The 21,775-nt window shown below is 40.8% G+C and overlaps 1 protein-coding gene across 2 annotated transcripts; it reads right to left on the bottom strand.

Moving 5' to 3' along the window:
- Positions 1-840: 840 nt before the first annotated feature.
- On the bottom strand, positions 841-10,675 carry LOC306702675 (uncharacterized protein). 2 transcript variants are annotated; one of them, XM_079168328.1, is made up of 5 exons: positions 10,180-10,675; positions 4,570-8,832; positions 3,893-4,025; positions 3,507-3,674; positions 841-3,366 (listed from the first exon to the last, which is right to left on the bottom strand). In XM_079168328.1, the coding sequence occupies exons 1-2, from the start codon at positions 10,370-10,372 to the stop codon at positions 7,523-7,525; spliced, it is 1,503 nt and encodes a 500-aa protein (XP_079024454.1). In that variant the 5' UTR covers positions 10,373-10,675; the 3' UTR covers positions 841-3,366; positions 3,507-3,674; positions 3,893-4,025; positions 4,570-7,522. The 2 variants fall into 2 exon arrangements, with proteins under 2 accessions (XP_079024454.1, XP_079024455.1); XM_079168329.1 differs by lacking the exon at positions 3,893-4,025.
- Between the last annotated feature and the right edge of the window lie 11,100 nt (positions 10,676-21,775).

The following is a 21,775-nucleotide window of genomic DNA, read 5'->3' as shown; positions in this document are numbered from 1 at the left end:
ATAAAATTACAAATTACATTACAAAACAAAAGTATTTAGGTTTAGGGAGAAACATCATGGTTGGGCTTAACGTTACTAAGTTCAGTTAGGTTTAGGAAACTAAACCACTTAGTTTGGTTTAGGAAAAAATGTCACAGACCACGTCGCTTTCAGACGATCAATCACTTTCCATCAGCATTGTTTTCCTGCTGAGTGAGAAGAAGAACAAAATGTTGTCCATGTAAACCAAAGCAGTAGATTGCACTTTGTGACTATTTCACCACCTGCCATGATACTGGGCTGTTTTTAATGGTTTGAAACAATTTTCTGTTTTTTTTTTTTTTGAAAACAAGTTTTTTTTCTCTTCACTAGTTTTGACTATTCTGTGTAGGGCTATTACATAAATTAAAACATTTGAAAACTTAATTACAGGTTATAATGCAACAAAATAAGGCGTGGATACTTTTGCAAAAATAAGCACTTTCATTTGTAAACATGCCCGAGCAGCCATGGAGGCAAATGAACAGGTCAGGAGTCCAGAGAGGTTTCAGAAGACGCTTACTTTATTTTTCAAGTCGACCATTGCACCAACGTTCCCACCCGTATCTAGTGGCCTCCACTAATCCCCCACACAAACAAAATGAGGGCCCTTTTGTACACCTGGTCCATCTAAATGGACCAGCCATACCACCTACAGGTAAGTCTATTGCTATCTATGTATAATAAATATTTACCTAATTTTACCCACACCAACCATAGAAATATTAATTAACTATATAAATATATATATATATATATATATATATATATATATATATATATATATATATATATATACATACACAAGTCCTATACCTAACGTTGATGATCAACCCATAACTTATCTAAATAAATACAGCAACACATATGTTCACTTCCCCCTACCTGCTTCCTGTAGTTGGTATTTCCCGGAACTATAAATGGGTGCTCGGGCCCCCGGGGAAGTAAATTGCCCGAACACCCTGGGAAGAGGAAACAGGCAGAGGTAAGTTGTTGCTATATATATATATATATATATATATATATACACACACACACACACACACACACACACACACACACACACACACACACACACACACACACACACACAATAAACTTGTATTGTCCTTGACTCCTTCCTCACACACTATCCGTGGTCTAAGTAACGGCGGCGCATCGTTACAGCATTATTCCAGCTTTTCCTTGATGACTGAAGGAGGAGCTGCTGTGGCAACAAAAGGTTTGTAAAGATTGCCTTGTTTTCCCGCCAATCAAACCTGTTCAACAGAGTTCCATGTCTACAGTATGTGTTGGGTTCCTGGGATGAACCTGTTAGGTTGACATAGGTAAACATAAGGTTGGACCCTAACTGACACCTTCATTATTTTCCCAGACACCAACTTGTACTCTAAAGGTGCGTTCACACCAAAAGCGTTTCACGCGTCGCGAATCGCGCCAAACGCGCCGCCGGCATCGCCGGGGACTATTTGTGTTCATTCGCGTCCATCGCGTCCAACGCGCCAAAAAGGGGGCGTGGCTTATCGGCCTGAAAGCTGTTCAACTGTCCGCCATCAACCGTAGAAAAATAGCCTCTATTTCTGCTCAGTACGTGTTGTGGAAGTCCCAGATATCACGGGGAACTAAACGCCGTCATGTCTGGTTCATAACATAGTCCGGAGGAGCTCCGTGGATTTCATTGAGCTCACTGTGTCTAGCGAGCCACACGTCGGCTGTTTACTACAGCTGTATGAACACACAATAAACTGACTTGGCTGTGATTTAACGGCAATAAACCGACAAAAGGGACTCCGAAATAACTACGTAATGATGCCGATTTGTACTTGTTTTATCAATGAAGCTCGGATCGACTGGTGCTAGTCTATGCTAACATTACAGCAGCTCCATCAACACTCACGATAACGTCATCTAGACGTAAATACGGCAGCGTCTATTCATTGTTTGTACCATATGGTTTACACACACACGTCTACACATAGTTTGGTCCGGTCTCTACTGATATGAGGGATCGTAGAGCTCTGGGTGAACATGGCGGCTAGAGCATTTATTTTCTGATTTAGCAACGGCAGGACTTCACTGATGACGGGGAGAGCAACTCAACGCTGATTGGCTATCGCGCTGGAGCGTCACGCGATTTTTTCGCAGAAGTTCAAATATTTCAACTTCTGCGTTTGGGGCGTTTGGCGCGTTTCGGCGTTTTGACGCGTCAAACGCGCCGCGCCAAACGCGTCTGTACATAGACTTTGTATGTAATCGCGCCGCGTTAAACGCGTGAAACGCTTTTGGTGTGAACACGGCTTAAAGCTGAAATATTTGTACAGTAATGCAATCAGGAGAGGATGAGTTAAGATAACTGTTTATTATATAAAAGGGATGCAGACCTCCCCCAAGCCATCGATGACCAGTCAACGCGATTGCCGCTAATTCAGTTTAAGCGCAGACACAAAAGACAACAGGTGGGGATGATTTTCGGCACTAGCTTTCCACTTTGGAGGACTTAAGAGGAGTAAAGGTTTCCCATGAACTGGGAAAGTTTGCCCCTCTATGCACTTGGGTTTCCGCATTCAAATTCTTCACATGAACGTGTTTTTTTCCCAAACTGAACTTGATTAAAAAAAACACACGAAACAGTCTCATCACAGACATACTTGATGGGCTCATGCACACAACAGAGTGTGTGAAGAACATGAAGCGGGTGTGCCACATTTAAAGCCATCAAGAACTAAACTGAGCTCCATGACAGCATCAACATTTGACCTCAAACGGACAGCCCCGTTATCATCTGGCCCAGCGGCGGAGTAGCAGTACGCTGTGTTGAGGTCAATTGTTTTAAATAAGCCACTAAGCCCAGTTATTTACTTCATTGACTTAGCTCATGGCCTTAACGGTTTTCATGCAGAATATGAACAGGCTTCTGACAATGATGATGAAGTTGTGGTAATTTAGCAATAAGTCTCACTGACTAAACTAAACAATGTAAACTAAACAAATAAATTGATTCCCAGCACCATAAATCCCTCACAGCAGCTTTAAAGCCTGATTCGTCTGTGACAATTTGTCTGACCTTTCAACCGGATGTTGTTTTTATTTTGGTGTGCAGTGGTCGCATCTGAAAAATAAGTGCTTTGGAACACAGCGACGCTCTCATTTTTGAGATTTGAAATCCGAATATGAAAGGTACCCTGCAGATTTTGTTTTTTTTACATTTACACGTCTTCATTTGGGGGACACTTCATTCTGACTCATAACGTGTCAGATAGAGGGGCTGACATCGGTTTCATCTCCAGGTTCTTTGTTTGTCTCGGGACGAACAGGATCACTGACTGGACGCCACAGGACCAACAGATGCTGTTTTGGACAAGAAAAAAGGACAATCAGACAAACAGAATGGTAGTGAAATGAAAACGATGTCTATTGGGGGCAATGAAAAATATTACAAAAGTAAAGCAGAATTTAAAAAAGTAAACGGGATGTGTTGGTGCTCTTGCCTGTCTGAGGGTGCCCTCTGCGAGGCAGATCTTGCCGACAGCCTAGATGGGTACTGCAACCACGGAGGAGAGGGCCATGGCCCAGCCCAGACAGTAGGCCCAGTCTGGGTACACATACCCCCCCCGCTGGTTGTCAGGGGCTGGTGGTCCAGGAAGAAGCTCATACTTCTGTAGACAAATAGGCTGCATTAACACTGTGACGTACCTCTGCCTTAATGTGTTGCTAATATTGTAAACCAAGACAAAATGGTATGAAGTCTTTTGGTAACACAGGTTTTGCTTGTGCAATCAAAGCCCCTTTCAAACAGGACTGTTGCGTAGCTATTCCGCCTCGCTGTTCTGTTCTGTTTGAGAGGTACAGAGGCGGAATGGGTGGACAGACTTACGAACAGGGGACGTCCACAATTAGTTTATCCTCCATTACCCATTTAGGGTGAACGTGCACGTTATTCGTCACACTGGACGCCAACGCCCTTGTGTTAAACATCACGCCTCTTTTGCTCCTTTGATACCAGCCATCTGAAATCACACACATCATGTTCGGTCAGTGTGGACAAAGCAAAACCGGCTTGACGGTGGATCTGCTTTAATGGCAGTATTGCGGAATCTCTGTGTGAAAGGGGGTTCTAGTCAGCTGCAACATTTTTAGACTTATGGTGCCAAGTCAGAAACTTCCCCAAGAAAGCCAGTTCTGGGCCGATGTCATGCCAGTAAAGTAGACCCAGGCCCTTCCTGTCAACACGACTAGGCCTATTATGATAAGAATAATCCATAGGGCTCGCATCATGGTGGCCTATCGTCTGTGTTTTCAGAGCCAATATTGGCATTAAAAAAAAATGTGAGCACTGAAAATAAAGGCGCATGCAGAGGGTACGTGGTACGGGATTGTTTGTTAGGAGTAATTTCCTAAACTAAGAGAGTTGACAAAATGCATTTTCGTATAGTCCTAAAAGAGCCTCTTGATATATATAAGGGCCCTGGATAGACACTCGCTACCTTGTTGTTACCCCAATCTTAATCCTCATGTCATTTCACCTGCAGCTGTTGACCGTGTGTAACTCACCGTGCAGGTCAGAGGGGTGAAGTAGCGCCAGCACAGTGTGAAATAAACCCATGGCCTCTGTCCCGTCATAACTTCCACCGCGTCACACATCCGCCCAGCCCCTGTATGATTAATGATGTAGAAGCATGATGACTGTCAGACTCATAGATTATATTATAAAATACAGCAGGTTTATATGGAGCTTCAAAACGAGCAAAAAAAGTCAACTCAAGGCTATTAGACTGGCACTAGATGCCTTTTCTGCCTCTGGGTACGTGATTTGGGTGCCGGTGTTGGGTTCCATGTCTATATGTCTATATGTTTATAGAAATTATAACATTTAACAAATAAAAAAACACACTTGAAGTCAATGCATAAACACATTCATTGCCTTCTGGTATTTTTCTGCAATTCTGCTCCTAAACATGCAAAATAGCAGAATGTATACAAGGAGATGTTTACCAAAATCATAATAAAGCATAAAGATGGGGCTATAGAGATCAGGCCAAAGAACACAGAGCTTATAATATATATAATATATAATATATATAATATATAATTTAGTATATCTAAGAGTTGATTAATGCATTTATTAGGGGTGTAACGGTTCACAAAATTCTAGGTTCGGTTCAATACCATACAGTGGTGCCACGGTTCGGTACGTTTCGGTACGTTTTCAATACAGCAAAAAAGCAGAAATGCCAAATCCTCGCTGGTGAGACTCTCAAGGGGTTGTGTGTCTGATTTGATTCTGTTTGGGCTTTTGTTTTCTTTTACAAAGCAGGAATTATGGTCTGGAGAAATGGGCTGGTGAAGGAGTAGTGTCACAGGGCTCAATAGCATGTTCGTTCAGCCTGGTTTATCACTACAGAGTAGGGATATAAATACCTTTAGCCCGGTTTGACTCAGGAGGGAACAGACACTTACACGCTGCGGGGAGAGTTTGTAACAAATATCACGTGACTATTCACATACACTGGGCGTGATGGTGCCGGTGTAAACAGGAAGTAGATTGGTTGCTCAGTTTAAAAACGACAGAGTAATAAAGTAGTGTTTAATAATGAAAGGTCGTGTTTGATACTTAAGATCTTCTCTGAAATCTTCCTCTATGAACTCAAACAGAGAGTTCGTGGAAAATGTTAGAAGTTTTATTTTTCAGACTTAGTTACAGCGCTGCAGGTCTTGTTCTATCTCTCTCTCTCTCACACATCAAATTTACTTTAAAATCAACACGTACACATAACGGTTTACTAGATTATGGGTCCATAAATGTGGTCAACACACGTCTTTCACTCGTTTCCTCGGTGTCGTTGTTGTCTGTTCTCACTCGTAGCTCTGCTGGTGACTGAAGTCTCTGTCATACTGAGCAATCCATGTTTTGTTCCTTTATAGTTTGTGTGTTAACTTGTTGTACATAGTTGTACAGAACAAAATAAACAATAATAAGAAAAGGAAAGTCCTCCGTTTTGTGTCCGTCCTCCCTAAAGCCGCTAACCGTGACTTCAGCGCGGACGTCTGAAGTCCGCTCCGGGCTCAGCCCTACGGAGCGTAGCGCTGATACCTCCGCTGGTCACGCCGCTCACTAATCGCTCCAATAACAGCTGCTTCCTCCAAAGAAATGCAGACTTTAACTGAACAGCTGCTAGTAAAGACAACACGGTCAACAACGCCTCTAATCCGGGAGTGGTCAGGTGATAAGAGTGTGGCGAATCAGGGAAGGACAGCACGTTACGTCGGGTGGGTTGCCATGTTTGAGCACAGTGGCTCCACCAATTTCAGCTATATTATATTTCTCAAAAGCAATTTAATATTATTCAAGCGTATTGTTCGGTTCGTAATGCGTACCGAACCGTGAGACCCGTACCGAACGGTTCAATACGAATACGTGTATCGTTACACCCCGAGCATTTATGTATTGTGAATTAATACGAAGTGATTTAATAATCATAATGCGATTGTAATAATGATCCTGTTGAAATATGTCCTGAAACTGAAATGACCGGCTGTGTGCAAGAGTTAAGCAATCAAGTTCCTATTTGATGAAATAAGGAAGTGTATCCTGTTGAGGCAATGAATGAGATCATGACCAGCGAGGTGAGGAGTGTGGAAATGAGGATGGCTCAACAGGACAAGAAAAAGAGAAGACTTGGATCATCGAGTGGGGATTCGGCTTGGGACATTGTTCAGGACAAGCATCGGAGGACTTCGTCTCTGCTCACGGCAAAGAGGAAACCGATCGTGTGCAGGAATTAGCTGACAGAGATTCTCACATCCCCCCCCTGCATGAGCAGGTGAAGCAGGACGCTGATTTCTGTGGCTTAGTACGGAGTCAAGAGGATCGCAGAAGAAATGTCTCCATCCTGGCAGGAGGAGGCCGGTGTCATGCAAAGGCCTGGCGAGTCGTCCCTTCCTACACCACAAAGGATTCATTCTTCAAAAAGGACCGTCACCCAGCCTCGGCTGAGTAAGAAAATAATGTAATGAAATCAAGTGACGTAAATATTTGAGCCGTTGCTTTTCCCCCGCTAATTACCCTGCAATACACATCTAAACTGCATTTAAAGAAAGAAGTCCTGAGAATTTATTAGTAAAGTAGACAAAAGCCTCTGACTTGAGATCACTTTTTAGTGGTTGGTGTGTTTCTTTGGACTTGTTCAACAGAATTTCTCCTGCTTGGGACCGTGACCACGCTTTGTCAGCCCAGAGGGGAGCGTATAGGATGAGTCAGGACCTCCGAGCCTGAGGCCAAGGTTTCCCAACAGAAATCGATGGATAGCGCCAATCAAGTTGGAAGTGAGTCTCTGCCCCAAGCGAGGGAGTTCAAATATCTCAGGGTCTTCTTTACAAGTGAGGGAATGGGATTAATGTAAAATTCATCAAAACCGGAACAACTAAAGGGGCTTCTCTCCCGTGTGACTTATCATGTGCACCTTCAGTTCTGCAGTGCACACACGTTTCATCACAAACTGAGCCGTTAAAAAGGTTCCTCTCCTGTATGCGTTACCATGTGTGTCTGTAAAGTTTCCCTCCGTCCAAAAGATTTCTTACAGACTGAGCAGCTGAACGGTTTCTCTCCTGTGTGGACTCGCATGTGTTTCTGTAAACGTCCATTACGTGAAAAACATTTATAACAGACTGAGCAACTGAACGGTTTCTCTCCTGTGTGGATTCTTAGGTGGCTCTTCAGATTTCCACTTTCAGTGAAACCTTTCCCACACTCTGAGCAGCTGAACGGTTTCTCTCCTGTGTGGATTCTCATGTGTTTCTTCAGATTTCCATTTTTAGTGAAACCTTTCTCACACTCTGAGCAGCTGAACGGTTTCTCTCCTGTGTGACTCATGATGTGTGACTTTAGACCTGACTTGCGCGTAAAACTTTTCTGACAAAATGAGCAATTTAAAAGTTTCCCTCCTGTATGGACTCTCATGTGTCTCTGTAAACGTCCACTACGTGAAAAACATTTATAACAGACTGAGCAACTGAAAGGTTTCTTTTCTGTGTGGATTCTCATGTGGCTCTTCAGATTTCCACTTTCAGTGAAACCTTTCCCACACTCTGAGCAGCTGTAAGGTTTCTCTCCTGTGTGGATTCTCATGTGTTTCTTCAGATTTCCCTTTTTAGTGAAACCTTTCTCACACACTGAGCAGCTGAACGGTTTCTCTCCTGTGTGACTCATGATGTGTAACTTCAGACCTGACTTGCGCGTAAAACTTTTATGACAAAATGAGCAGTTGAAAGGTTTCTCTCCTTTGTGGACTCTCCTGTGTCTCTTCGAATGTCCCCTGAGGCAACATCTTTTCCCACATTCAGAGCAGCTTAATGGTTTCTCACCAGCACTACATCTTGAATCACTGACAGACACTTCATCATTATTCAGAGAGTTTAAACCTGACTGAGGTTCTCTGGTCTCCTTCCAATCATCACTGTGTTCAGTCTCAGGTTCAGAACAGTCTCCAGTCTTCCCATCAGTATCTGGTTCTGGATCTGAATTTCGTCCTGGTTCTGGTCCTCCACAGTCCTCTCCATCAGCATTTATTTCCATTTGTTCAGTTTGTCTTTGATGAAGCTGTGAGTACTGGGCTTCCTCTTCATCATCTTCACTCGTCACAGAAGGGAATGAGAACTTGATATCAGCCTCCTCCAGCCCTTGAAGCTGTTCTCCTTCCTGACTGGTCCAGAGTTCCTCCTGTTCCTCTTTAATGTGTGGGGGCTCTGGATCCTCCTGTTCCAGACTGGAGCTCCACTCCTGCTGCTCTTCTTTAACCACCACCAGCTGCTGGACATCTGTGGAAAATAATGAGATACATACACACCTTAGAAAACTGTAATTTCATGTTAACTAATCCACTGATATCACTAATTTCCTATAATGTGGGGAGACATGTTCCACATTTTTTTAGGACATATTCGGACCTCATTCAAACTAAGAACTGATGTGTATTTCACCTGGCTGTGAGACAAAGTTTCTCTTTGGGAGAGTTGTTCTTGTTAAAAAAGTGTTATTTGCTGCTAAAACATAATGAAGCATAACTTAAGGGTGAAAACAATGATGATCATGTCAAGATAAAAGCCTGCTTCTCTCTGTGTCTGCGAGAGTTAGACATTGTGTAAAAATATCAAATTTGCACATCAACAGCACAAAAACAGTCGGCAAATGAAAATATAAAAATTTGATTCAACCAAGAAAAAAAATCATTATTAAAGTGAGATAAAATAGTGTTTTAATTGACTGTGGTTCTGCAGAGATGTCCTGGTCTACTCGTCATATTCTACAGATTTAAAAGAACATATCTGTTTGGTACAGAACTTATGTTTTTCAATGATATCAAACTCAATGATATCAGTCTGGACTCCCAATTCCAAACTTCCAAGTACACAAGTCCATATTAAGAAAGGCCTCTGGCGACGGCTGTAGTCCAAGATGGTAATGGCAAAATCGAGGCTTCATAACAGCGGTCCACAAACCAATGGGTGACGTCACGATGACTACGTCCACTTCTTATATACAGTCAATGCTCGCGCTACCGCTGCCAGCAAGACCAAGATCCTCCTGGTGGCACTGGCACAGCAGTGGCAAGTGCCAGGACAGCGGCAAGCGAGCGGCACTAATTCGGCAACCGTCAAGAAGCTGCTGAGCAGACGGAGCCACATTTCTTGGGAATACCCATTTTTGTTGCGACAGGTTAGCATGGGTGCTCTCTGGAAATGTGGCTTCGCCCGCTCAGCTCTTCTTGACGGGTGCTGAACGAGTGCCGCTCGCTTGCCACTGTCCGGACACCGGACTGACACTCGAGTATAGGCAAAGCATTGGTGTTTCCACCTAGCTTTGCATAAAAAATGGTAACCATGAATTATCAGACAATAAACATTTAGCAGAGAAAATCCTCTTTTACTCAAAGACAAAACTACAGTTTGGATTCATTCATGTGATTATTATGTTTTTAACATGTACTTAACTCTTATGTGACATGAACAGATTTTAGATTTCAACACGCTGCACATTTTTTCATGAGTCAGAAAACATCTGAGCTGCAATATGCAATATGTGCTGGTGTTATCAAAAAGAACAAACTTGTACTTTATGTTGAAATACTTTCTGTCATAAACATGCTGAGTGTTTAATGAACGAACCTGCTCCGTGTAACCGAAGCTGAGGGTTTAAATCACCGTCCAGTAGTTTCCGTTGTCGCTCGTTCTCCTCTTTTGAACGGGAAAGTTCCTCCTCGTACTCAGTTATCGTTCTTTCAAACAGACCAAATATCTCGTCAGCAGCCGCAGTTAGTCGCTGGTTGACAAAAGATCTCAGCATTTGGACTTTAGACATTTTCACACAACGACAGAAACTTTTTCTCCACACAAACTCTCCTACTCTACATTAAACTCTGACTAGCACTGTGTTGCTAACTTCCGTCCCCGTGTGTGTGTTTCCAGCTAGCATGCTAAGCTAACTTCCATAGATTTGTAGGCTACCGGGAGCTGAGTCAGCGGAAAAACATCCAGAAAAAAAGGTGAAGGGCTAAAAGTCCATTCAGACAGGTTTATCCAGACATACAGAGACTCTGGTGGATCAGTACTGGTGGAGCTAACGGATACTTTATCAACACAACAAAGAGACTCTGCTGTTTCCACTAACGTTAGGCGCCATATTGCTAATGGAGCTACATCCGGTTCCGCTGATACATGGTAGGTTACCTACAAAATAAAAGCACTAGAATATTACATACTACAATAACAAATCGTTTATTATTATTCCAATCTTAAGTTACCCTCCATCTTTTCCATATATAACAGTTTAGGGTATGGAAAGAGATGACTCAAGTGATTGTTTTCTAATATTTATTTGTTTCTGTAGAAGACAAAATATCACCAATTGTTTGCCTTCTGATCATTTTCTACACCTCTGCTCCCTCAGCAATGTAAAACGGAACTGTGTGATTTCTTTCCTTTTCTACAAATACACACAGAAACAACAACTTGACACTACAGTATGTACTCGGTTCAGGGTGCACATTACTAGTGAAGGGCTACAAAAACAACCAAGGAAAACACATTTTCTCAAAACCATGAAAAACAATATACAAGAGGAAAAACAGGGACACCTGGTGGTTAAAGTAAAAAGGTGTGTGAGAAATTATAACAATAGACAATAGAAATTTAACAAATGAAAATACATACTCGCAGAATGTTTTTTTGGAACACACTAATTGCCTTCTGGTATTTTTCTGCAATTCTGCTCCTAAACATGCAAAATAGCAGAATTTATACAAGCAGATGACTGCCAAAATCTATGTATCTATCTAATCTATGCATCTATGGTCATATGATACAGGATGGCCTGCAGTGTTAGAAATGGCCCCTAATAATTACAAAAAAAACAGCAAACCTTTTTTTAACAGTAACAAATAACACGATAAAGCTTTGTTGGGATCTGCCAGGAGAGGGTTTGGTTATTAGCAAGTATAAAACTTAAATTATCGACATTAATTAAATTATGAATATCAATTGGATTATGAAAATATATTAACAATTACAGGGCACCACCCTGGGACCAGGGACCACAAACCAAACAGCAAAATCTGAAGTGTGAATTCAATTTGGATAGTGTTGAAATTAACACTATGACAGTATTTACATAATTCTCACGGGTTCAGAGTTACATTTACACTTTGGTTAGTGTTGATTATTTAACTCATTAATAGAGTTAAATATCTGACACTCACAGTTTTGTTTTATGAGACATAAAAGATTATTTTTAACACAAAATGGTTTTGTTCACTTTCACCAGGAGTGTTAATTTCTAACATGCAGAGTGTTTTGTTATGATACACAAAAGTATATTTTCAACACTGAATTGTTTAGGTGTGTTCACAAAAGTTTAAATATTTTCACCCACACGACGTAACAGAGAACAACTATACAAAAATCATTGAAACAAACAATTTTATCTTTCTTTTTATTCAGAAAAAAAATCTTCCAAGCACCATGGGTACAACTTAACTGCATATGCACATTTAGAAAGAAACTAATGGTACAATATATAGGCTCTCATCTCCATCAGAAGCACTTTGTATGTCTTCACTTTGCACCAGACTGATGCATTTAACTTTAAATCTACAACATTTTCTTCGAGGTGAGTGTGCCCCAGGCCCCCTCTAGAAAACCAACACTGACTAGAAAATAAAAGCTCAATTAGTCTACTGGATCAAACTAAAGACAGTACCAAATCTAAATGTGGACTCAATAAGCGATGCTCTCAAATTGAAAGAACACGCTCTTGGATAAAGATAGGATGAAAGCTCCATCGTTTCTCCCCTGTGTGATGTGCCATGTGGCGTTTCAAATTTATGTTTTGTATAAAACCTTTATCACAAACAGAACCACTAAAGACGGTTGTCTCTTATATGATTAATCATGTTTAACTTCAGAGGTGACTTGTGCTGAAACTTTTTTATCACAAACGGACACTTAACAGCAACCAGAACAGCAAAAGGGGATTCTTTCCTGTGTGAGTCATCATGTGTACCTTCAGATGTGCATTGCGCACAAATCTTTTACCGCAAACTGAGCAGCTGATAGGTGTTTCTCCTGTGTGGATTGTCTTGTGTTGATGTAAATTTGAACGCTGGTTAAAAGATTTCTTGCAAACTAAGCAACTGAAAGGTTTCTCTCCTGTGTGGATTCTCATGTGTACCTGTAAAGAATGTTTGTGTGCAAAAGATTTCTTGCAAACTGAGCAGCTGTAAGGTTTCTCTCCTGTGTGGAGTCTTATGTGTTTCTGTAAATTATATTTACGTGCAAAAGATTTCTTACAAACTGAGCAGTTGAAAGGTTTCTCTCCTGTGTGGATTCGCATGTGTTTCTTCAGATTTCGACTCTTGCCAAATGTTTTCTCACACTCAGAGCATCTAAAAAGTTTTTCACCAGCACTACATCTTGAATAACATTCAGACACTTCATCATTATTCAAAGAGTTTAAACCTGACTGAGGTTCTCTGGTCTCCTTCCAATCATCACTGTCATCAGTCTCAGGTTGAGAAGAGTCTCCAGTCTTCCCATCAGTATCTGGTCCTGGATGTATATCTGGATTTGAGTTCCTGCCTGGTTCTGGTCCTTCACAGTCCTCTCCATCAGCTTCTGTTTCCATCTGTTTAGTTTGTACTTTATGAAGCTCTGAGGACTGAGGTTTCTCTTCATCATCTTCACTCTTCACAGGAGTGAATGAGAACTTGACATCAGCCTCCTCCAGCCTTTGAAGCTGCTCTCCCTTCTGACTGGTCCAGAGTTCCTCCTGTTCCTCTTTAATGTGTGGGGGCTCTGGGTCCTCCTGTTCCAGACTGGGGCTCCATTGCTGCTGCTCAGGGGAAACTCTTCTTTAACCATTAAACAAATTGTTTAATTTATAAGACACATATTACCAGGAAACACATTTTGGATCAAAGGTACACATATACATATTTGCCTATAGTAGCACAAATATATTAAGACAGAACATACAGAAAAGTAATTGAACTACACTTACACTACAGAGTGTAACGAGGTAGGTGGGCTACACTAAAAGGAAATAGTTATAGGACAAAAAGTTGTAATGCTTGCTCCTCATTACACCCATTCACACATGCAAATGTTAGCAGTTTCAGTGTGTTGCCTAAGTTAGGCATTGAACCCCAACCCTGCAATCAGTGGACAACCTGTTCTATCTCCCGATACACAGTTTCCACTGTAAAGTTTATACAACATGTCATAAATGCCTTATACAGCTTGTTTAGAGATCATAAAATGTAATTGTCAGAAGTGGGATTCGAACCCACGCCTCCAGGGGAGACTGCGACCTGAACGCAGCGCCTTAGACCGCTCGGCCATCCTGACGTTGAGTAGGAACTCGCCCACGTTTGGCTATAAAAACAAATAGTATTTCAGAAAACGGTCATAGTACAGTATGTCGAAAAAAGTCTTAGAAAAGTCATAGTATGTCGAAAAAGGTCATAGTATAGCATGTCGAAAAAGTAATTTTCGTTTTATGAAGAGACAACTTCCTCTTATCTCTCTCTGTCTTAATAACCTCGGTGGTTGAACAGGCGGTTATAAAACATCCTGAGGTCAGAAATCACTCATTAGGAGAAATACATTTGCTATATTTACAGTTTCCATATTACACATTTCTTTCTCTTTAATAGATTTTTCAGGTTACAAAATACAACATATCTTTGGTTGAATCATGGTAAATATACTGTATGTTATCTTAATCATGTTACATTATTCATATAACACAGTTTGATACAGTTTGATCTTTAAGTTAAGTGATTCAATGTTACATAATGGAGACCAAAAAGGGAAGCATAAAAAAAGATTTTATATATATATATATATATATAGGATTACGCTGGATAAGAAATCATTGACTATTAATTAAAGTGCATGATACGAAAGATGTGGTATATGATTGATTGTTTTATTGAATGCCATCCTGACACAAATTATCAAAAAAGTAACAAGGCAAAAATCAACTCCAAAAACCAGACATTTTATCATGTTATCCCGTTCTCTGTATTATGTTTAAGCCCATTTCCTGGTTGAACAATACATCTCGTGTATCTTTTGGACTGGAAGTGAGAGGGGATTCCTACGAACAGAGTGCATTGCAGCTTCTGCAGGAGGTAGAAAAAGGCTCTGCATCGAGAAAACACTGTCAGACGTTATTAGTGATCAGTGGTGAAAATCTACAGCATCTTGGAGTTAAGTGTGTATCTCAATGAGGCTGTCGCAACAAAGGCTGTGCAACTAGAAGTGCCACTAGGAGACATGGTAGGCGTTAAGATGAACCATATTAGTCGTTTGTCGCACTATATCAGCCAATCAACAGCCTCATTAGACGCATCCCGTCCCCTCGTTGGTTTGTTTTGTCTCTAGACGTCGTCGTCTGCGTCGGCTCGGCCACACAGGTAAAAACAGAAGAGGACACAGAAGCCGCCAACCAGGAACAGACCCAGCAGGATGTAGACTACGGTGGTGGTCCAGCAGGCGAACAGGTACAGCGTCCTGTCGCAGTACGGATCCCCACTTGTTGCGTTCCTGATGTAGTTGGGCTTGTAAATAGAGTATATCCACACATTACCTATAGGCAAGAAAGAGACGAGAATAAATATGCTGCCATTTCCTGTTTTGACACGTTGATGAGAGGATGACCGCTAGGCCCCAATGATTTGATTGTATTGCAGATGTTTGAGCCAACTTTGATTTTAATCCAGACAATTGTTTTGAGCAGCGTCAATTATTGAAATACAAATCTGTTTTCCAGTATTTCTGGGGCTTTTTTTTGAAGAGCTGATAGTAGAGAGATGACGCGACATGAGGGGCCAAAGCAGTGTCATTCATTATGTCATTTAGCCCCAATGTGTATCAAAAGATGTATAATGACCGTCATTGGGCTGGTTTCTTAAGAACTGAAGGACTGTGTTTCCTTTCAAGATCCTCATTTCCAGTTTTTTAAACTCCCTTCACATGTCCACCTTTGAGGACTGTGTGCAATCTGTGGTCTGTGTGTCACTTCTAAAAAGGCAGTGGGGCTCTCTAGAAGACATAGATGGACATCTAATGGCCAACACGCGTTACTACAACTTGCACTTGTCGTGCTTCCTTCCTGTGAGCTCCTTCGTCAGCCCACCGCTGTTTAAACTCACCAGCCATAAACCAGCAGAGGAGGAACAAAGATGTCAACGAGTTCCAGGTCGTGCAGACTCGACTGAGCGGGTTGGGGGTGCCGTCTTCGAGGGGTTCTGGCGCAGGGCAGGCAGGAGAGCACCGGCAGCGCCAGTCCAAAGACTCCCACCACCATCAAATAGATGGGGATCTAGTGCTGTCCTCCAGATGCATTGCACCTGATGGACGCGTGGTCGATGACAAGAGATTAGTTCAATTCTGACTGTCAACATATTTCAAATATAAGATTTCAGTGGAACAAATAACACGAAAATAAAATGTCTGTGATTGTGAATCGCTCAGATGGCAATCTGAGCAACGGGCATGAGACAAAACACCAACTTTGAACATGCTGCGAGAAGAAGGAGAACATTTAGATCAGGGGTATTCAATTAAAATTCCGAAAGGTCCAGATTGAGAAAATCTCCTCATGCAAAGGTCCGGAACATTACAATAATATCTAACTTGCGCTATTTAGTATCATATATATATTCAAGAAGCCTAGAAGTAGTAACAAAGTCTCTGTGTAGTCAACAACTGTCAAATCAAATAAAGAAAGTACACATCAATTACATTTTAAAATCTAATATATAATTACGTTTTCAAATTTAACTGGATGGATTATAAATAATACATAGAAATACATAAATACATGTTGTTCTCTCATTTCAAGTAAAATAAGGGCTCCATCTAAAAATAAAATACACAAAAATGAATCTTTGAAAAGCTTGCATCAGAAATTGCTTGATTTTAAAAAAATTTATGAAAAGGAAAAAAGATTCTTATTCGATTGGCTGAGTAGCGTCACTTGAGATGATTTACAACGTATGTGATTGATCGGTGTAACAATAAAGTGCAACGGACTCGGTGTGCAAGGTTCCTGTGCAAAATGTTTTTCATCGGATGACGGATTTCAAAAAACGTTCAAGAAAAATACAGATCTCGGTTTGCAAAGACTTTTACACTCAAGTACACTGAAGAACATCATGTCACAGAGTGCATCGAGCTTTCATCACGTCAAATCATCCAGCTTAACATGCTGCTGACAGTTACTGTGAGAGGAAGACGTGCCAAGTGGTTTGGACATAACACAGTAACTGAACTGAATGTAAAGCCTTCGTCTTGATTCTTGACCAGACATTACGTTTTCTCTCTCTTTGTGTAATGTTCGTTGGGACTCTCACCTCCAGAACACTTGGATCTCTCTCTGGACCATGGTGGGCACATGAGAAACAGGGTTTGTTGTGGAGGGCCGGACCAATAGACTGAACTGGATCCTGCTCTATATTATTATAAAAAGCAGTAAATTGTAAGGTTCTGATAAGCTGAGAGTGGTTAGAGTAAACATTATGATCAATGGTGGAATGTAACCAAGTATATTTGTACTGTACTTAAATTCAAGGTACTTTACTGGAGTATTTCCATTTTAATCAACTTTGTACTTCCACTCCACTACATCTCAGAGGGAAATATTGTACGTTTTACTCCACTCCACTTGTCTGGCAGCTTTAGTCTTTGCATTATCATTTTTCAAACCCTTCCTAACTATCCAAACTGAACAACAGAGTGTAAAAGAGTTAGAATGAGCTCCACCTGAAACATCTGCAGCAGGAATAATGATACAAACAAATGCATATGTAACATACAGGTATATAACCGTAAAACACTGACAGGGATCATGTTTCTGATAAAGTAGTACTTTTATTACTTCTTGAAGAGTTCTTCAAGAAGTTCTGGTTGCCAATAATTTAGTTGAGTCAACTCTTCGGCACAAACTTATTGCTCTGACGCCACCGAGAGGCCTAATAGAGGACGTCCAGAGAGCCATCGTAGACTGGCACCGGGTCCGGGCAGCAGCTCTGTACCTGCCTGTTGATGAAGGAGGGCACGGAGTGATTGACATCCAGTCCAAAATTGCCTCCTTTAGATGTTGCTCATTATATTTTCTAATTCAGTTCTCTGAGACACATCTGCAGACAGGACGCAGTTTTAAAAACACCCACGATGAGAAGTGCTTTAAATGCTCACTTCACCGACGCTAACGGTCATCTTGTTTATGTATATATTTGTGGATTTTTTTGTCCAGTCTTTATTTTTTAAATGAAACACTGAATAAATCACCTCTTCCATCATTGTCTCTTGAAATTTTTCTTTTTACATTTCATAAAGTAGTTACAGGCTACTTTGAATCTAACTGTGCTCTAATGATAGTAATTGTTTTATAGATCCACTATATGTATGCAAAATTGGTTATTGTCATGCACCAGCTGGTATTTTGCTAGTGATTGAAATCAGGACAGTTTATTAAAGTATGGTCAGAAGTCTGGTCCCGGATGTGGTGACAGCATTGACGTTAACTTAAGGAAGAACATTAAGGAGCAAAATACAGTTTTCATGTAATTTGCTGGTCATGTTATTGTGAAGGACAGAAGTATAGTCCTGGATGTGTTGACAGTATCATACAGTATTTCATAATAACTGCAGTTAATATGAAATACTGTAAGGTACTGTTTTAAATCCACCATCAATTTACAGCAATTCATTACAGTGTAGACAGGCCCCGGGTTGTCTGTTGGACTTCTTTGGGAATGAAGAGAAGGATTAGGAGAAATTAAGAATGGCAGAAGAAATATCTAAGTTGTAAAGGTAATAATAAAGTGGCATGGAATGCAGATAGAATAGATGAATACAACTAAATAAATGAAATATTTGTACAAAATAGAAAGACTTGTAAACACACACACACACACACACACTGTAGCTGTTAAAATCTTGATTTAGGGCAGCATAAAGCACAGGTAATGGTACTTTAAGATCACTTTCAAAAGCAGCACTTAAATATAACTCAGGATAATCAAATACTGCCAACTGAGAGCAGACAAAGGCTGAAGGAGCCTTTTATCAAACATATAGACAATCTCAAGTAGTTAGTGGATGAAAAAGTATTCAGATCTAGAAAATCTCCCCCTGACGTCTGTGTCAGTGATATCCGGTTTATCCAAAGACGAGGTTTGAGATACAATGGAGACTGGGTCCACCCACTTACTGTCAAAAATAAAATCTACTCGAGAGCAAAAAGAAAAAAGACTCGAGAGCAGTGTTAAGCTTCTCGAGCGACTTTTGCTCGCGCGAGGGTGAATTTTGCTCGCGGATTGATATAAAAGATCTCATCAAAGTAAAATTTGCGTGCGCATTGGATCTCATTTGCGCCCTCGGATTTTGACAGTAATTTGCCTTCATAGTTATAGTTGCCCATCACACTTCAGCTGTGCCAATCTCTTTTTATCACCCAAGATGGGTCTTTAACCCATAATTGATTTCATATCATTACCTTTGGGTGGATCACTTCTTTAATCCCTTCAGTGACTAGAGTTGTTGCTTAAATCCAAGCCTTTGTCAGTTAGAATGCAGTGGAAGAGACGTTAAAACAGTTAACAGAGGATGGATTCGATCCATCGACCTCTGGGATATGGGCCCAGCACGCTTCGGCTGCGCCACTCCACTTTAAATGCTCTAATGCTCACTAGCAAATGTATTGATGTATCGTACAATGCTAAAGTTCTCAGAAGTTGTCGTCTTAAAGCAAAAACAATGTTATGGCGCTCAGAAATCTTTGTATGCAGCACTGACTGTTATTCCCGACATCTGCAGTGTCGGCTGACATACAATTAATGATGTGTTGAAAATATTGTCAAGCGAGCAGTTGTTGGTTTAATCCAGTGGTTCTCAAACTTTTTCTGTCACGCCCCACTTTGGAGGAAGAAAAATGTTCTTGCCCCACCGCCCCAACAAAATTGTAACAAAATGGTCCATGTTGAATTTTTATTGAATTAACATTTTGTGACGCCTTATGCTCACAGATACCAGGAGAATTTTATTTTAAATATGAGCTTTAAAATGTAGCATTCTGGTGAACTCTGGGAAGAAAATTAAGTGATAAAACATTTACTTTATTCAGTTATTAATCAGTATTTCAGCTCTATTATTACTAACCTTTAAAAGTTTGTCATATAAAAACAAAGATAGCAAGAGTAGCGAGAACCATCGCCTGTACAAATAAAGTGATTAGTTTTCATTACTGTATGGCTTCATATTAACTTCTACTGTTACTGTACAGCTGTTAGGATTGTGGCCAATATTCTATTTGTAATTAATATGCATTCAATCCAGTTCAATTATTTAAATGAAAATGATAATCTACTCTGGCTAAGGTAGCTTATCAAGAGTAAAATAATAGCTGTGATTTAACTGCACGTGGGACGGTTAGTCCACTGTCTGTGGTCATCACAGTGAACAGTGTCTGCAGTGTGATGTTGTTCATGTCTTGTTGCTGTACTTTATCTCCTTGGAGCAGAGGCTGCATTTAGCATACTCTGTCTTATCAATGTCTTTAAAACACAAGCTGTACTCACGTCTGTTTAGACCTCCACCTTTATCCAGGCCCAGCTCCACCTTTATCCAGGCCCAGCTCCACCTTTATCCTGGCCCAGCTCCTTCACATCTCAGCCCTGCGTCAAGCTGCGCTACACAAACAGCGTCCTCTTCCTGAAGCTCTTTGACCTCATCATCTCATCAGTATCTGGGCCTTTCATTCTACTTTGAGTTAAAACAAACCACTGGTTTAATCCAAGACTGTCAGTTAGAATGCAATGGAAAAGACATTAAAACACAGTTAGCAGAGGATGGTTTCAATCCATCAACCTCTGGGTTATGGGCCCAGCACGCTTCCGCTGCGCCACTCTGCTGTCCGTAGGTAAATGTGTGACTCAAACCCAAAATGGCCACATAATAAAGACAATCCACAGTTGGCAATAAACAGCATTGAGCAAACATGTCAAAGCAAAGCACTGAAAATATGGTCAACATAAGACAAAGGCATTGGCGTTTCGAAGCAACAATGCTATAGTTGCCCAGCATGCTTCCGATGTGCCATTCTGTTGTCCGCCACTCCATGTGGGATTCCCAACACACACATGAAGACTGGAGCTCAGACGAGAATGGATCCATGGTTTACAGCCTCAGAGAGGATTCTGGCTCTCAAAATGATGCCAAACTGCTGTATTTGGATAGATTGAACACTATTAGTGATAAAACAAGTGAAATATATAGTATATAAAAGTACAATGGAACTGCTGGAACAGCTGGTTCCAAAATGATGACCTCGCCTGACCTCTCTGATACTGAAACCTCTCTGTGCTATGATTTGGGAGAGGTTTAAACTTTCGTTAGCATCATTAAAAAAAGATATTCATGCTTTCAGTGCTTTTTTTTCAGGCGAACCTGACAATTTTCAATTTGAGCTGTGTGCCATCTTCATTTACTATTAACCAGTAACATATACACAATATTTACACATCTGAACACATCTCAGAAAGTGCTACCTGTATTATAACATCACAATTGTTGAAATAGACCCTGTAGTTACAGAATTACACTCTTTTTAGTATGGGGTATGCAATTTTCGAGCAGAGGCTTAAAAATAGAACATATTTCTTGTTAAACATATTTTAGAAGTTGTGGTTTCATAAAGATTCACGTAGTTCATGGCAACAATGACTTGTGACTGTGAAAGTGGGTGAATCAAACCTGCAGTAAAAAAACATTCCAGTTGTCAGCCAGTTGATGGATCTTCACAATATGTTTAACTACATATACAGTGCAGAGAAGAGAGACTTGTTAATCAATTGGGGCCCAGAGGATATTTTTGCCCCTGGTAAATCCAGCCCAGACTTATCATTATTATAGCTCACATCCAACAACAGTGACCTTGCACAGGCACGATCAAATATGTCTTAATGTTTTGTTTGCTTGGTGTCTGTGTGAGTGTCTTCCTCTGCAGCAGTGTTGCAGCATTACATTCTTATTCTCTGTTATGACTGTTGGTCAAAGAACAAACAAAACAGAGCAACTTTCTATCATGAAACAGTGGCCAAAATAAATCCAGCTCTGTAGAGTGTGTGTAAACAGAGCTGCCACGAGGAGCACATAAACGTTCCAAATATGAATCATTTGATCGTTATCTGCCCTCCAG

This window comes from Pholis gunnellus (assembly GCF_910591455.1).
Source record: "Pholis gunnellus genome assembly, chromosome: 11".
NCBI lineage: Eukaryota > Metazoa > Chordata > Actinopteri > Perciformes > Pholidae > Pholis > Pholis gunnellus.
This window is presented reverse-complemented; position numbering and strand designations above follow the sequence as displayed.

Coding starts and splice junctions, on each gene's coding strand:
- LOC306702675 (XM_079168328.1), bottom strand. CDS start 10,372: ATGTCTAAAGTCCAAATGCTGAGATCTTTTGTCAACCAGCGACTAACT. Junction 8,833..10,179: donor GCTTCGGTTACACGGAGCAG/GTTCGTTCATTA, acceptor TATTTTCCACAG/ATGTCCAGCAGCTGGTGGTG.